General features: G+C 36.1%; 1 protein-coding gene across 2 annotated transcripts in view; it reads right to left on the bottom strand.

The window, feature by feature from the left end:
• The window catches only part of UBXN7 (UBX domain protein 7), an 81200-nt gene that overhangs the window by 20623 nt on the left and 42689 nt on the right, over window positions 1-17888 (bottom strand). For both annotated transcript variants that reach the window (XM_006753402.2, XM_015562505.1), the window contains exons 4-8: window positions 13985-14050; window positions 12489-12601; window positions 6001-6147; window positions 3703-3793; window positions 2475-2602 (exon numbers count right to left, since the gene is read on the bottom strand). In XM_006753402.2, the coding sequence (XP_006753465.1) occupies window positions 2475-2602; window positions 3703-3793; window positions 6001-6147; window positions 12489-12601; window positions 13985-14050 (545 nt within the window). The remainder of the gene's footprint in view (window positions 1-2474; window positions 2603-3702; window positions 3794-6000; window positions 6148-12488; window positions 12602-13984; window positions 14051-17888) is intronic.

Raw genomic sequence — 17888 nt, 5'->3', positions numbered from 1 at the left:
AAAAAAAATTATCACATAAGACAAAAAGCATAGAATATAAAAGTTGATAAACTGGATTTCATCAGTAATTTAAAATTTGCTCTTCAAAAAACACTATTATAAAATGAATAAGTAAGTAACACACTGGGAGAAAATTATCTATAAACTATATCTAGACTATAAAAAGAACCCTTATAGACCTGGCCAGTTGGTTGGAGCATCGTCCCATACACCAAAAGGTTGTGGGTTCAATTTCCGGTCATGGCACATACCTATATTACAGGTTTTTTTTTGTTTTTTTTTTAAAATATATTTCTTTATTGATTTCAGAGAGGAAGGGAGAAGGAGAGAGAGATAAAAATATCAATGATGCGAGAGAATCATTGATCGGCTGCCTCGTGCACACCCCCCACTGGGGATGGAGCCTGCAACCCAGGCATATGCCCTTGGCCACAATTGAACCTGGGACCCCTCAGTCCGCAGGCTGACGCTCTATCCACTTAACCAAGTCAGCTAGGGCTATATTACAGTTTTGATCCCTGGTTGGGGTGCATACAGGAGGCAACTGATTGATGTTTCTCTCTCCCTTCCCCTCTCTAAAATTAGTAAAAAAACATGAGGATAAAGAAAGAATGCTTACAATTAAGATGACATGCAACCCAATAAAAAACAAGCCAGAGACCTGAATTGACACTTCAAGAGATAGCAAAAAAGCACATGAAAAGATACTCATATCAAAATTTGTCAAATTTTAATTTTTAAATGTGTTCAGTTTATTGCACAGTAATTATTAAGGCTATAAAAATTTAAATATAATAAACTTAAGGCTAATTTATCACACACACAGAAAAGCAAGCAGATGTGCCCACATGACATGCAACAGCTTGGATAGATTGCAGATAACACTATATACCATGTAAGTTGATTTTAAAGAACAACACTATGACGGACACTGCTAGTTTCCTATCTCTCATCCAGTCTTCTCTGCTTCCTTATTAACAGAGCCTCCGTTATGTTTGTGCAAGAAAATGTGCCCAGCTAAAATAAGCAAAACTCTTATCCGTAGCTGTTTACCTTTGTAACAGTCAACACCCCGTTCCTCCTTGTCATGCTTGCACCTAAGAGTATAGCATCTAACTGTAGCCATGAGGACAAAAGCCAATAAATACTAGTGATGGATGGAGGTGGGGAATAAAAGAAGAGGAACCTGGTTCCTTGATGACATTACAAAGTCAATCCCTAGACTGCTTGCTTCTGGACTTCTTGCTGAGAAAAGTAGATGTCTTCCTCGTTTAAGCCATTATTTGTTGATGTTTCTCTTGCACACAGTTGATCAAAATTTATAATAATCAGATAATTTAGTATAGTAAGTAGAGTCTGAGGTACTAAGTCACCCAAATCATCCCTATGTATTTGTCCAATTTTTATGGTCCCACTATTTTCCATTAAGTTCCTTAATTTTTATAAGAGAACTGGTAAAGTTGTAAATTCAATTTATGTTGAAATTCAGCAACTCACAAACTCAGGCTCTGGTTTTTTACAGTATCAGCCTTATGACTGCAAAAGATAAGAAACTCTCTTAGGACAATTATAGAAACTCTGGATTTTTTAAATGCCTTAAAAAAGAATTATAGGTAAGTAAAACTTCTCTTAGCAATGAAAAAAAACAAAGAAATAGTCTATAGATAAAAGTGAAACAATGTTTTAGTTCTGCTCTGTTGTGTCTGAATAATTGGGGGGAGGGGGATTTTATACCCCTTCTTTGCAAGTATCCATATAGTCTTTTATTAAATGGGTACTTTATTCTATGTGATTAGTTAAGTAACTTTCATCACTGCATGATATGGACTATTAAAGTCTTATCTTCTAAAACTAATTTTATCCTCACTGACAATCAAACCCTAACAGCTTCTACAACCAATGTGAAATTCTGATATCTTTGTAGGTCTATGATTTCCAATTAATATTTAGACCAATTATCAAATAGGTCTGCCTAATAATAGCATATTATAGAAAATAAGTATAGAAGTAATCTCAAGGTGGGCTAGAGAGCCAGGTCCTAAAGCTATATAACTAGTAATAATGACCACCTATACCATGAGAGTTTTCTAGCAAAAATACCATTGTTTTTTTTTTTTTACTGTTGCTTAGACCTGGCAATGCTGCCTTTGAAAGAAGTGGATTCCTCCATCATCAGGGCTTGCTAATCAGTTCCCCTCCTCGCTCCTATTCACATTGCTTACTTCTAAACCCAGGTATCCTAACTGCAAGGGAGACTGGGAATATGAATCGTATGATTTTACTGAGAAGACAGAATCCGCATGTGGGAAATTATCAAAATATAAGAAGGGCATCTAAGATGTTGTAGAGCCACAAATTATAACTGTCCAATACTTACATGAATATCTTTAAAATCTTAACCTCAAACATTTTACACAAGACATCTATATACAATTACATTTAATTGCCCATTATCACATCTTATTCATACTTACTGAACGGGCACATTTTTTGGGGGGACTGCTAGAAAGTCCATCCAGTTGCCCATGTTCACCCAGAAATCCCGTCACTTGGTCCAAGAAAGAGGATACGTCTAACTGGTGCCACTCTACTAGCTTCTGACCTAAAAATTAAAAAACGTGATATGTAAATATAATAAAATCAACATGCCTTCTCAACATTCTCATTAAGTATTTTTTTGGCATTTGCATAATTAAAATTTTAGGAAGGAACAGATATTCCCTCTGTTAGGACTCAGGGCAATATAGTCCTTAATGGCCATTTGTAAGCTTCCTGCCACAGGAAAACAAAGACCCAAAACTTGTCCAAGCTTCCCGCTTCAGGAGGACAAAGACCAGGAAAATTTGCTGGAATCAGACTATATAAGGAATTAAAACTATCCTAAAGACGCCTGATTGCATATCCACATTCCAAGCCCAGCAACTCAGCCCACACACACTGACGACAAGAACTTCCCACCAGTGACTGCATATAAAGATGAAATTCCAGCTCATGGGGCAGACATCATCACCCAATATCACCTTGGCTCAGTGCTATGCAGCCCTTCCCTTTGGATATCCCTTTCCCCACCCCTTTTCTTAAATAAATTCAATTTTCTTTATCCACCGTCTGTGATGGCTATTTAGCCTGCTCAAGTACCACCACGTTAACCTTTCACCCACCCTTCACCAGTTTAAATTACATAGCGTTTTCATAACCTAAAGAATTCATCAATTATGGCCAACCTAGGATTCCTAGCCAACTGGCAACTTATCTGCTAATATCATTTATTGGCATTTAGAAAGAAGAGATTCAAACGAAGCAAAATCTTGATAAAAATTCACTAATAATAAAACCAGTTCTACCCTCCGCTTCTCTGGTGGGATTACAACCAGTACCTGAACAATCTTAATATTTTAATAACAGAAAACCCAAGGGGATCCCTTAAAATATGACAAGATAAAATATTAGTTTTAGAAAGTACAGAGCTGCATAAATATAAAATACAATCATCTCCCCAAATTGTCAGAAACAGACTGACTCCCTAACATATTTTAATAGATGTTTAAATAATTCTAAAGGACATGAATAAAAACTCTTCACCTAAATTATTACAAAGAATTCTGAAACTGAATCCAGTCAAATATTAAAGATCAAATACTTAGGTAATTGAAAAATACGTCATATGTCAATTGCTGTAAGCTGATATAAAATAAATATTACCTGTCCGTGGATCCAAGATGGAAACATAGGGGAAATCCCCTAGCTTATAAAATTGTATGTATCTCTGACCTTCCTCACTGTCATGATAAACCTGTTAAATCATTGATATAAAAAAAAGTCAACCTCTAAAAAAGTATCAACTGTATCCTTGTTATATACCAACAACAATTCTCCAAATACACCTTTAGTATATGTTAGGATTCATTCCTACATTAAAGAGAAAAATGAAGGTAATCTGGTGTGAACTACCTCAACTTCCTGTCCTCAGTCCCCGTGGAAACATGTATCAATCCACTTTTCCTCCCTTTCCAGTTCAGAAGAGATATTGTTCTTTCTGATCAAGTTATCTGTCCACCTATATTATTCCAAACTCTATCATATACATCTTAATAAGTCACTACATATTGAGATGATAAGCTTGGCTAGCATAGTGCTAGTCAAGGAGATTCTCAACCAATAGTTGCGGAAGAGCCCAGCTGGTGTGGCTCGGCAGTTGAGTGTTGACCCAGAACCAACAGATCACTGATTCAATTACCCGATAGGGCACATGCCCGGGTTATGGGCTCTATCCCCAGTAGGGGGTGTGCAGGAGGCAGCCAAACAATGATGCTCCTCTCTCATTGATGTTTCTATCTCTCTACCCCGCTCCCTTCCACTCTCTCTTAAAAAAAAAAATCAATAAAAACATATTTAAAAAAATAGTTGTAGAAGAAAAGTTTACCATTCAGAAAAAATACTGAATTTAGGGGACCTGTAAAACATGAATGAATAAATTAATAACATTAACAGCATATCTTATAGTGGAAAAAATTAAGTTCATTCAGATGTTTTTATTTTCTATAATTTTTCATAAAAAAATAAAAAATTTGAACAAGATTATCTAACCTTAGCTTGATAATTTACATAAAAAGAAAACAGAATCAGCAAGATTAAGTGACAATACTAAGAAATATACATAAAAAGTATAAAACTCAAGCTAAAATCCAAATCTTAGTCAAATGTTTTTCCGTTACTCAAGATCTTCTACATTCACACTGTCAATTATAACAACCACTACATGTGCTATTGAAGTACTTGAAACATGGCTGGTCTGAACTGACAGTTCTGTACCTATGAAATATACACACATCACATCTTGGAGACTTCACACATACACACACAAAAATCAAAACATCTCATTAAGATTTTAATATTAGTTTGGTATTAGATATATTGATTTTAACACATTAAAATTAATTTCACCTGTTTCTTTTGACCTTTTAAAATGTGGCTACTGGAGCATTTTTAATTAAATATGTGGCTCACATTATATTCCTACTAGAGGCCTGGTGCACAAGATTCATGCACTGGGGCTTGCTAAATCAGTTCCCCCCTCACTGCTACATATTCACATTGTTTACTTCTAAACCCAGGTCTTAGGTCACATGCCTGTATCCTAACTGCAAGGGAGACTGGGACCCCTGGTAGCAGTCAGACATCCCTCTCGCAGTCCAGGCCTCTAGCAGTCTGGGACCCCTTGCTCCTTACCTCCTACCACTGCCACTGCGCTCACCAGCGGTGAGGCCGGCTTCTGGCTGGCGCTTCCCATGGGCGCGCACTGACCACCAGGGGGCAGCTCCTGAATTGAGCATCTGCCCCCTGATGGTCAGTGCACATCATAGTGACCAGTCGATTTGCATATTAGGGTTTTATTATATAGAACTAGAGGCCCAGTGCACAAAATTTGTGTACTCGGGGGCGGGGTCCCTCAGCCTGGTCTGTGCCCTCTTGCAGTCCGGGAGCCCTTGGGGGATGTCCAACTAAAGGCAGAGGCTCCCACCACCGCCACTGCACTCGCCAGCCGTGAGCCCGGCTTCTGGCTGAGAGGCACTCCCCCTGTGGGAGTGCACTGACCACCAAGGGGCAGCTCCTGCATTGAGCGTTTGTCCCTTGGTGGTCAGTGCACATCATAGCAACCAGTTGCTCCACCATTCAGTCAATTGCATATTAGCCTTTTATTATACAGGATTGAAGAGTACAGTTGTGCACTCTATCAAGATATTTAAGCTCATGTGAGATATGAATGTTATATAGTTATGCAGCGTGGTTCTTTCTTTCCTTCCCTCGAGAGTTCTTCATTGCTGCCCTAATTTTCACTTGTTCTTACTATTTCAGTCATTATGGGTGGTCTTACCTTTTCATACATCATAATTTAACTCGGTTATTAAAATTTTTCCAGTTTATTACTAAATTCCTCCTTCTCAACATCCCATACTACAAAAGTAAAATGCTACTAAAACTTTGATTAACTCTCCTCACCTGCCAGAAAATGAAATGTTCCCGGATAATATTCTTCACAGCATCATTGCTCCATACATCACGGTTGAGGCACTGGCATGCAAAGTCTTGTACATTCTGGATGTTTATCATCAGCCACTTATTTTGCATCTGCCCACACTCTTTGGCCTATAAGAGTAGTTACACAACACCTGTTAGAAATAATTTCTCCTTGGTAACTGATATGTTTCAGAGTTCAGAAACTATTATCTTTTCATTTAAATACTACTAAGTTTTTCCCCTCAAGTATAACATATAGAGTTTTTGGTATATATACATTATTTACATTAATTTGCATAGATATATATAATTATACTGTCCATTTCCAAGCATTTTTCAAATTTAAATAAACTGTTCTTGTTATAATGGCTGGACTTTTATTGTACATTTAAACATCTGAAAAAGATTATACAACTTATGGTCAAGTCACATAATTCTATCACATTATCTCTTTCAACCCCTATTAGGCATGTACTATTTTATAGGATCACCCTAAATATTTCTGTAAAAGCTGCTAAGGGTTTTTTCTCTTAGTGTTGTTTTCCTAGGAGATTTCAAAAAATGAGATTATAGGATCAAAGAATGTTTCAGAATGATTTTTAAAAGACCCCCCCAATTTATAGCACAAATATTAATCATGAGTATGTACTTTTTGCCTAATAGTTTGTCATCACCATAAAAACCTAAAAAGTTGCTGAATACAAAGATTGGCAGAAAAGCAAATGAGCAAGCAAAGGCTTCCTTAAACCTCTGTATAGGAACAATGAAATGAAAGCAATAGTTTTGAGTAATTTTGTCTTGGAAGAGTATTATTTCCCATACCAGATTAACATAGATCTTCAATTAACTCAGGTCGTTAACAGTTGAAAAACATATATCATTTTGGAGGTATTGGACAATGTAAAACTATCTTCTGCTTTAAGAAGGTTTACACAGTCTTAAAGATAACTGTTATCCTATTTTTTGGTATGAATCCTCCAGAAAAAAATCATTTTCCAATATTTAATTTTAATTCCACAGGTGAAAAGTCAAGTTCAAAAAGGAATCCCTGTATTGAGCCAGAAAGCTGTATTACCTGGTCAAAAGCTTATTTTAAAATATATAAATATAATAAAATTATTCCTTACTCCTAGAAAGTAAGTGTTCAACTTACTTCCTTACCTATAGCATGCACATGAATTTGATAAATGAGTGATAAATGTATACTTATATGCCTTAACTGAAGAAAAAGTATTTGAGACGGGAAAAATTTAACACACATTTCTGTAACAGGGTAAATGTACATAAGTCTGCCTAAAACTACAACATGGAGAAGAAAAAAAAGTCAAGAGTTTAAAACTGATGGACAGTCATTTGCTTTTGATTTTAAAAGTTCATTTATTCACAGTTTTGCTTTAATTCAGATTCATTCATTCAACAAATAAACTTGCTGATACCTATCATGTTTCAGGTATAGCTATAGATGCTGGAATTAGAGCAGTTACCAAAACACAAAAAACCCTGCCTTCATGAAGCATACACTGGGGAGAAACCTTATATTAATCAGTACAAGAAACTGAAAATGCTGTTAAGAAATTACTGCTGGAAGGAAAGGCCCAAAGACATGAATTTTATGCAAAGCAACAATGTTTAGAGGGAATATAAGAGAGTCTTACACAAATGATGAACCTTCCCTCTTAGAATCTATTAGACTGTTCAGAATCAACATTCAAAAGCCATTTTATGAAGACCCAAGGACAAGTGTGGCTACATCAAGTAGAGACGTATGTGATATGACTTATCCGTGACAAGGGGGAAACAGTGAGAGAGTATCTCTACCAGTCCCAGACAGATCAGTAAAGTAAGAAAAAAAAAAGAATAGCCCTAGCTGGTTTGGCTCAGTGGATACAGCATCAACCTGCGGACTGAAGGATCCTGGGTCCAATTCAAGGGCACATGCTGGGGTTATGGGCATGATCCCAAGTGGGAGGTTGTGCAGGAGGCAGCTGATCATTGATGTTTCTTTCCCTCTCCCTTCCTCTCTGAAATCAATAAAAATACATTTTAAAAAAATACAAAGGAAAAGATATTTGTTTCAATAATAGATATACATAAAGTCAAGATGAAAATATATTAAAATATGCACAGTACTTTTAATGGAAATTGTGATTTTATTTTTTCCCCCACTGGTTTGCTATATTTGCCAACTTTGAATAAAACTAAAGATAAGCTACAAATAAAGTTTATTTTTAAAAAGTTTATCTTACATATTTTGTTACTGAATTGGTTCTTTATATTTTTAGCTAAAATATTTTTACTTACTAGCAGGACTTTTAAAATTAACAAAGTATTCTTAATAATTACAACTAAGTACATGTGAATTAAATGATAACAAATAAATATGCATTTATAATGAAAATAAAGACTATTATGGAAATTATTCTGATTCTGTACCATATACTCCAGATTATGCCATTCAATCATTTAAGAAAGATTTATTGAGGGCCAATTATGTGCCAAAAGTTCTTCTAAGCATTGAATACAATGACAAATAAAACAAAGTTCCTGTGTTCATGGAACTTACAAGCTACATGTTCCCTTGCCTAGGTCAGATCATTCATCCTAAGTGGGTCACTCAGCTACAGCTATACTGATTCCTTGGCTGTACCAGAAATATACCCTTTTCAGCCTTACTATCTGCTGTTTCCCTAACATTCCTATGGTTCACATTCCTTCACTTCACTCGGATTTCTACTCAAATCTCATCCTTCAAAATCTTCCTTTATCTTCCTATCTAAAACAGTCTTCTCTCTTCACAATTACAAACATATGGGAAACCTATGAAATCAACCCTGCTTTTAATTTTGCTTGTTAAGTATACATGCATCTTAGTGGCTCTAAACAAACAAAAAAATTGCCCTCTCCTTTCCTTATTCTATTTTTTAAAATATTTTTTTATTGATTTCAGAGAGGAAGGGAGAGGGAGAAAGAGACAGAAACATCAATAATGAAAAGGAATCATTGATCGGTGGCCCTCCTGTACACCCCACACTAGGGATCCAGCCCGAAACCTGAGCATGTGCCCTGACTGGGAATCAACCACAGAGCCACCCCGACTGGGTCCCTAATTCTATTTTGTTTATTTTCTCCCACTACATACTATAACCTGAAATTACACCCTACCTCTCTATATTGTATATACAAACACACACGAAATGTTTTACATATATGTATATACATTTGATTTTTATTTGTTTATAGTCTGTTTCTCCCTCTTGATTATAAATCTTTGATGGCAAGGACTTTGTGTAATGTGCTTACCACTATCTCCCAGGGGAAGAAACTGCTTATAGGCTCCCGATATCCATTTTCTTCTAAGCACCTGGATTTCCTAGTGTCCCTTGCAGTAGGTGTAACCATATTACCAAGTTCTGGTCAATGGGATGTGAGCAACTTCTAGGTTGTGCCTTTAAAGGGAAAAGGTATACCTTCCTCAGCCCCCTCCCTCCTTCATTCTGGCTAGAAAGCAAACATGGTGATAAGTCCCCTTGAATCATATGGACAAAGGCAAGCAAGACCTAGGAAATAGAAGAAGAAGACAAAGAAAACTTGCACTGCTAGTAACTTCACAGAGCAGAACCGTCCTAATAGCCTGGACTTCTATCTTGTTTAAGCTACTATTTGTTTTCTTCCTGGTCTCTCTCACATGCAGTAAAATCTATCCCAAAAAATATAATCCCTATTATCTAGACAAGGCCTTACAAAAGGCGGCCTCGATAAATATTAAATGAACAAGTAAATTAATCAGTCTCTTCAGAACCTTTGAATATGGTCTATCTCTAGATACACTAAGACAGTCTAGTTTCTAAACCTGTAAAACTATGGCTCACAGCTACATCTGATATTGTGCCCAAACCTATGGGCCCTGCCAGAGCAACCAAAGAGAGTCCGTATAATTTTTAACATTCACCTCTCTAAACATCAATGACTTAATTTTGCATGTGACCTTCCTAATTTATATAAAACTAATAGATATATCATTATTATAACGAAATGCCTATTTTTTCTGGGAGTGTTAATGTCATTTAAAGACTCATAAATGATAAACTTTAGTATTAGTGAAGATATGAATAGATTATTGCAAACAATGCAGGTCATGAAATACAAAGAAAAAAGGTTATGTAACTTTAAAAAATGAACAAAAAATCAGACAGCAATTTCAAAAAAGATTTGGTTTACTTCAATGAACAAGCATCAGGGTAACTGCTTTTTATGAGCCCAAAGTGACAAGATTAAATCAAGCACAGAGTTATTTATTAAGCCCTAGAGCAGCCGTGGGCAAACTACGGCCCACGGGCCGGATCTGGCCCGTTTGAAATTAATAAAACTAAAAAAACAAAAGACCGTACCCTTTTATGTAATGATGTTTACTTTGAATTTATATTAGTTCACACAAACACTCCATCCATGCTTTTGTTCCGGTCCTCCAGTCCAGTTTAAGAACCCATTGTGGCCCTCGAGTCAAAAAGTTTGCCCACCCCTGCCCTAGAGCAACTCAAAAGCTAATGAAAAGGAAAACATGTCAAAACAAACTAGATCATTTTTGTCTTTCACATTGCTGCTACTCTCTCTCAGTGGCTATATTATCACCAGAACATTAGAAAGGATAGGCAGACAAGCGCCTGGAACACTAGAAAGTATAAGCAGCTGCCATGTTAAGATCATGAGGGAAGGATGAGGAAAACTGAGGAGGTATCTAACCTGACATATGTGAGCTGATAAACACCAAAGACTCCCTCACCTCTAGACTTTTTTAGATGACAAAAAGACTCTTTTTTTTTTAATCCTCACCAGAGGATATTTTTTCCATTTATCTCTTTTTTTTTAGAGAGAGAGTAGAAGAGAGGGAAAGACAGAGAAAAATATGGATGTGAGAGAAACACATCGATTGGCTGCACGGAGGGCCCGGGCCAGGGGGGAGCCTGTAACCAAGGTAAGTACCCTTGACCAGAATCAAACCCAGGACCCTTTAGTCCGCAGACACTCCATCCATTGAGCCAAACCAACTAGGACAAGAAACCCTTTTAAAAAAGTTGTTTTCAATGATTTCAGAGAGAGGAAGGGAGAGGGGAAAGAAGGAGAGTGAAACATCAATGATGAGAATAATTGATCAGCTGCCTCCTGCACTGCCCCTCCCCACCTACCTCCACTGGGGATTGAGCCTGCAGCCTAGGTATGTGTCCTGACCAGAAATCAAACCATGACCTCCTGATTCATGGGTTGACGCTCAACCACTAAGCAACACCAGCTGGGCAAAAGAAACCTTTGTTTGGTCAAATCACCATCATTTGGATCTTCTGTTACATGCAGCCAAACACTTTCAGGTTTTACAATTCAGAAAATTAAAACAGAAGAGCAAGCTATGGTTAAATTTCTTACCCTAAATACTTCATCTAGGCTAGTGTAAGAGTATGTCAAGGAAAAAAATTTTTTTAAACAATCATAATTCACTTTCAAATATATAGCTGTAGCTACCAACATCATTTTTGTGGTTATTGTTTGGCCTACTTTATTCTAACAGGTAAGACTTAATCTTAAACCTAATTGATTTACATCAATGCAAATGCCATTCTAATGCAAAAGAGCATTAACAAGCTACTCAATACACAAAAGCAAGCTGTTTGAACACCTCAACAGAAGAATATTTAAAATCCTAACTAAATTCCATCATTTAACAAATACTAGGTCCTATTAAATGCCAGAGACTAGGTCCCAAGATTTACCAAAATAAAATGATGCACATTCTTCCTGCCCTTATTAAGCTTATAATTCAGCAAGTAATCAAATAAACTTGCTCTGGAAAGTTTTTCTTTGGCATTAACCAAGTTAAAGCCAAGAAGTAAGTCAGAATGTATTCTGAAACTACAGAGATATTCTTTTAAAATACACTGCCCTTGCTGGTTTGGCTCAGTGGATAGAGCGTCAGCCTGCAGACTGAAGGGTTGTGCAGGAGGCAGCCGATCAATGATTCTCTCTCATCATTGATGTTTCTCTCTCTCTTTCCCCTCTCCCTTCCTCTCTGAAATCAATAAAAATATATATTTTTAAAAATACACTAAGAACCTCCTAGAAATGTGGGCAAAAGATACCTACAAACAATTCACAAATAGCCAACAAACACATGCACACTATTCTCAGTAGTAATCAAAGATAGGTAAACTTTAAAAAAGTAAGATAATAAAAGAACTATGAAAATGGCATAGATTCTAAAATACCAACACAGGCTAAAAAAATGCTTTCATTAAGCAATCTCATATACTGCTAATACAAACATAAATTAATGTAACCTTTTAGGTATCTCTCATGTTATACTTATTAGGATGCCAATTCTCTATACAGTATGCTGAAAACTTTTTTTCTCTTAGAAAAAAAATGGCATTGAAAGTGCAGAAGAATTCATAACTTCGAGCTTAGAATTTCCAACTACTTACTGTTTCAAAGCTGCCTTTATGCATCAAATCAATGGGTGGCCGGAACAGATCTGCCAGGGTAGTTAGTTTCTTATCTATGGCTCCACCATTTCTTAACTCTTGTTCTTGCCGAACTGAAACACAGAAGGATGAGGAAGTTTCAACTAACCATAAAAGGAATAAATCTAACAGTATAAAAGACATGTATCAATTGCAGGAATTACTTAACAATGTGCTTGACCTCAAAATGCAAATATAAAATGCTAATTCTGAAAAAAATACAAAGCAAGGTAGGGAGGGAGTCTTAAAACTTAGTGGTGGCTTTCTACCAAAAGATAAGGATAAAAGCAGAAATTTATATTAGTCTCACAATCAAAATATTTCCTTCACATATTCAAAACCAACTTTAGTACAGGAGAAAACTTTCAACTCCATTTATCTAGTTCTAAAAGTAATCTTAATTTACCTGTAGTTTCCCGCTATATTCCCAATCTTCAAAGTTTCTGGCAATAGCAAGAATGACCACTGCTATCACCCTCTCCTGGCAGGGCACAGGATTCCCTGGATAACCTGAGTCAGTTTGGGTTCCCCTTCAAAGTTACAAGACCTAGTTGTGCTTCAATGAGCTCATTATAAATCAACTACAAAATCAAACATGGTCCAAGAATTTCTCATATATTCTCTCAAACGTAACTGTCCTTTTCTTTACAGTTCCATTGCTAAATCAGTACTAATTCCTCTAAAAGTGTAAAGTCAAGATTCTCATTCTAACTTACTCCACAGAAATATATAAACCTATTCTAAACAACTGTAGCCAAAATGTTAATACTGGCTGCTTTGGGTGTGGCTTTTTCTTCTATTTTTCAATTCCCCATTGTGTTCATTGACAGATACTAGGATCTTGAGGGTAATCAGTTTTTTACTTTATTATAGTCAGTGTTTGAGTGCTCATTCAAAAGCTCATTAAGTTTGTAAATTACTTAAATTTTTACATTATCTTCATCTTTCTTATTCTTCTTCTATCACCAAGTAGTTTAAAATTTAAAACAAATCAGTTCTGGAGAAACAATCACAGACTGAATTCATAATTTTACTTTTAAAATAAGGTGATTCTTCAAAGTAATTAGACCTCATATTAATCATCTTTTTCTTTTTAAGAAAAAGTATATAGACTAGCCAGTTTGGCTCAGTGGATAAAGTGTCAGCCTGTGAACTGAAGAGTTCTGGGTTTGATTCCAATCAAGGGCACATGCCTGGGTTGTGGGCTCAATCTCCAGTAGGGGGTGTGCAGGAGGCAGCCAATCAATGATTCTCTCTCATCATTGATGTTTTCATCTCTCTCTCCCTAAAATTAAAAAAGAAAAGTATATACATGAAACTAAGAACTTGACCTGTTAGGGAGTGTATAGGAACTTTTCCACATTGTGGTTTTATGCGTGGGAGAGGGAAAAGGAAAGGAGGGGAAGACAAGGAGAGAGACAGACAGAGGGAGGATAAACTGATGCATAGATACCTACTAGTTTCAGTTTGAAAATCCCGAAAACCATCAAATATTGAACGTGCAGGCCGCCGTCTTTTAGGAGCTTAAAGGGGTGAAAATAGAATTATACAAAAATTTAAACATTAATTTTGAAACAATTCTAAAAACTTCCTTATCTATACGTATTTGTTAAAACACTCATAGATTCATAATGGTGTCCCCCTTCAAAAAAAATGAAGTGTTTTAAAAACCTTCAAATAATTCATACAGAATTATCTCAACCATCTTCAGCCCAATGATTTTGTTTTACAAATGAGAAAATTAAGGTCCTGTTAAAGAGACTTGACCAAACCTGTGTAAAAGACAAGAAGAAAGAAGATTTTGCGGATGACTCCCATGGATATGAAGTTGCAAATGTTGCCAATATCTAATTCAGGTTAGCCTAAGGCAGTGATTTTCAACCAGTGTGTCACAAGAATTTTTAAAACATGCAGTGCCTGACTATTTAGTGAGGGGCACTAACCTCTTTTCCCTTAGATTGTCAAATGATAACAATAGCCCTAGCCGGTTTTCCTCAGCGATTAGAGTGTTGGACCTTGGATTGAAGGATCTCAGGTTTGATTCCAAGCAGGGGCATGTATCTCAGTTGCAGGCTTGACCCCAACACTGGTCGGAGTGTGTGTGGGAGGTAACCAATCTGTGTCTCTCTCTCATGCATGTTTTTTTCTCTCTCTCTATCTCTCCCCCTCCCTTCCACTCTCTCTAAAAAAAAAAAAAAAAAAAAAAGGAAAAAAATCACAAGGGGAAAAAAAAAAAAAAAAAAAAAAACAATGGGAAAAATATCCTAGGGTGAAAATTACAAAAAAAAAAAAAGAAAGAAAATAGCCCACCTGGTATGGCTCAGTGGTTGAGTATCAATCTATGAACCAGGAGGTCACAATTCGAATCCCCATCAGGACACATGCTCGATCCCCAGTATGGGGCATGCAGGAGGCAGCCAATCAATGATTCTTTCTCATCACTGATGTTTCTATCTCTACCTCTCCCTTCCTTTCTGAAATCAGTAAAAATATATTTAAAACAAAAAAATGACAACAGCCAACACAACAATAGCCATCCAGTGTGAATCAAACTATACTTATTTTTTTGTCAGATCGGCAAAAAATATATTTTTTGGCGCACCACAGAATTTTAGTAATCAGTTTATGTGTGCCATGAGATAAACAAGGTTGAAAATTGCTGACCTAAGGGATCTGTCTACCCTTTGGCATAACACTTGAGTAACTAAGTTCTAAATAATAATACTTGAAACTACTTAATAAATGGGTATACATGTAAAATTATAAGTAACAAAAAACATTTAATTTTGGAAGAAAATTTTTTCCCTGCAGTTACACAATGATTTAGTAACAGAAAAGCAAGTAGAACCATCTTCTGATACCTCTGTATTTTACAGGTGAAGTCTAAAAAGCAATAGTCAAAATGTTATCTTCCTATATGTGTCCTCAAACCTAAAAAAAATTTGCCAGATCATTTGTATACATTACAATAAATAGAGACATTTAATGACTCTCTCAATATGGGTAATAATCACTGTTGGCTTATTGCATTCCTGGCCAACATGTAACCATAACAATGTTCCATGTTAATTAATGATGATTAGTAGTAAGATTAGTTAGAAAGTATAAAAGTTCCCTATCCCATATCAAAGCTTCTTTCCCAACAACCTGTGTTTGCTATCATATAGGATAATTCTTTCTATCTAAGAACTATTGAGAAATAAACAAACAAACAAACAAAACAAAAATACAGAAGCACACATTAAAAATCTCATTTTCCTTTAAAGCATTATCAGGCTGTATATCATTTATGCACATACATATATCCATATTTATATTTAAAAAGCACCATATCTCGCCCTAGCCGGTTTGACTCAGTGGATAGTGTTAGTCTGTGGGCCAAAGGGTCAAGGACACATACTTTGGTTGCAGGGTCCTCCCTGATCAGGGCCCTGGTCGGAACGCATGCAGGAGGCAACCAATCGATGTGTTTCTCTCACATCGATGTTTCTGTCTTTCCCTCTCTTACAAAAAATAAATAAATCAATATCCTCGGGTGAGGATTAACAAAACAAAACAAAAAAAAAGCACAATATCTCTAGCAAAGGGATTTGGTAAAAAAAAAAAAAAAGAAAGAAAGTAACTTTCATGTTTTAGTTTTATATTGAATTTTTTAATTTAAATTGAATTTTAGTTGTATTACATTTATTTAAATTGAATTTTTAAAAATTTAAATATTGCATTATTTTTCCATCCCTCCCTTACTTTATAAAGAATCAAGGAATGTCATTCTTTTCAATCTTGAAATTATTTTTGATCAAGAGGTCCTATGTCAAATATATGTTTCTAGCAGTAATAATATAGTCTCTCAAGAATGCCTTCTTAAAACTCATTATCAGGTACATTTTAAGCATAATTAAGGAAGTAAGAGTGTCTTAGGAATAACTACCTAAGACAGAACCCTACTATTGGTAAGGTAGTATATGAAAGTAGTTTTCTTCTACTTTTAAATTGCCAAAAGCAGGCCGATCAATAGTTCGCTCTCTCTCTCTCTCGCTCTCTCTCTCTCTTCCCAAGCCTCCTTCCCTCCTCTCCCACTCTCTCTTTTCTCCCCATACCACCCACCTTCAATTTAGCTCCTCTTTCTCAGGCTCTAGATCTCCTAGTTCTCACTAGGAGGGATTCTCACTAGTTCCTCTTATTACTAATTTTCTACCCAACCCCTTTTATTTCTTAGGCTCATAACCTGTTTCCCCCTTATTTATCCTAAGTCTAACCAAGAAACTCCCAAGGCCACAATAACTCTAGCACTACAACCATTATTCTTGCCTGCCTCTTCAGTATGTGGTTTCCTGGCTCTTCCAGACCATCTGCTATAAAGTAAACATCAGTCCTATGTATTCTCACTCTGGTGCCTACATAATAAGAGTGCTGGCCACTGAGGCTAGAGAGACTAACCTACAAAGAGCTAAAAGAAGCTTCATAATTTAAGAGAGTGGGGCAGGTGAAGAAAAAAATTTAGTGAGAAAAGTGACACTGTTTCACATTTTCACAAATCTGTTAATAACTGGCTTAAAAGAAGATATCTGAATTTTCGGATGTCCTTCTGCATTCTATTCTGCAATCTGCTGCTATTCCTTTAAAGTATATGAAGAAAATTAAAATTCAACCTTACATAGTCATGTAATTGTAAAAAGGAATATTTTAATAGTGTTTTAATATAATTCCTCTGATTCTACACCAACATTCAACCAGTGGTTGCAATTTAGAATCTGATATCTCATTAATGAACGTTTCATATTTGCTCCATTAAAGTCCATAGGCCTATGAAGTAGGCAGTCTCTAAGACTGCTCCCAATTATGAGTATCTCCTGATATTCATAACCTGTATGTGGATATCCTGAGTATGAGCAGGATCGAATAGAATGTGGCAGAGGTGATAGGATTGGATGGTATGTCACTTCCAAGATTAGATTTAAAAAGATGGTGATGGCTTCCATTTGGGAAGCCCTCTCTGGCTCTCTCATTTGTTCTTTGATAGGGACCTGATGTCTCCAACCAACCAACAGCCACATGAGTGGGCTCAGAAAGAGGGGTCTTTCTCTATTCAAGCTATGAGATGAGTGTAGCTCAGTCTGATACCTTGATTATACCCTGTGAAAGACACTAACCAAAGGCACCTCGTTAAGCTACACCTGTATTCCTAACCCACAGAAACTGAGAAATAACAAACGTTTGTTGTTTCAGAATGCTAAATTTTGGAACAATTTATTACACAGCAGTAGATATCTAATGTCTATATACATATGCAATCCAATGTGAGTAGATCTTTTGCCTATGTACAGTTTTATAACATCACGTATTGATCTTTTGGAATTATCT

The sequence above is a fragment of the Myotis davidii genome, unplaced genomic scaffold (assembly GCF_000327345.1).
Source record: "Myotis davidii unplaced genomic scaffold, ASM32734v1 scaffold571, whole genome shotgun sequence".
Lineage (NCBI taxonomy): Eukaryota > Metazoa > Chordata > Mammalia > Chiroptera > Vespertilionidae > Myotis > Myotis davidii.
The sequence above is the reverse complement of the archived record's forward strand: the minus strand, read 5'-3'. Positions and strand labels throughout refer to the sequence as shown.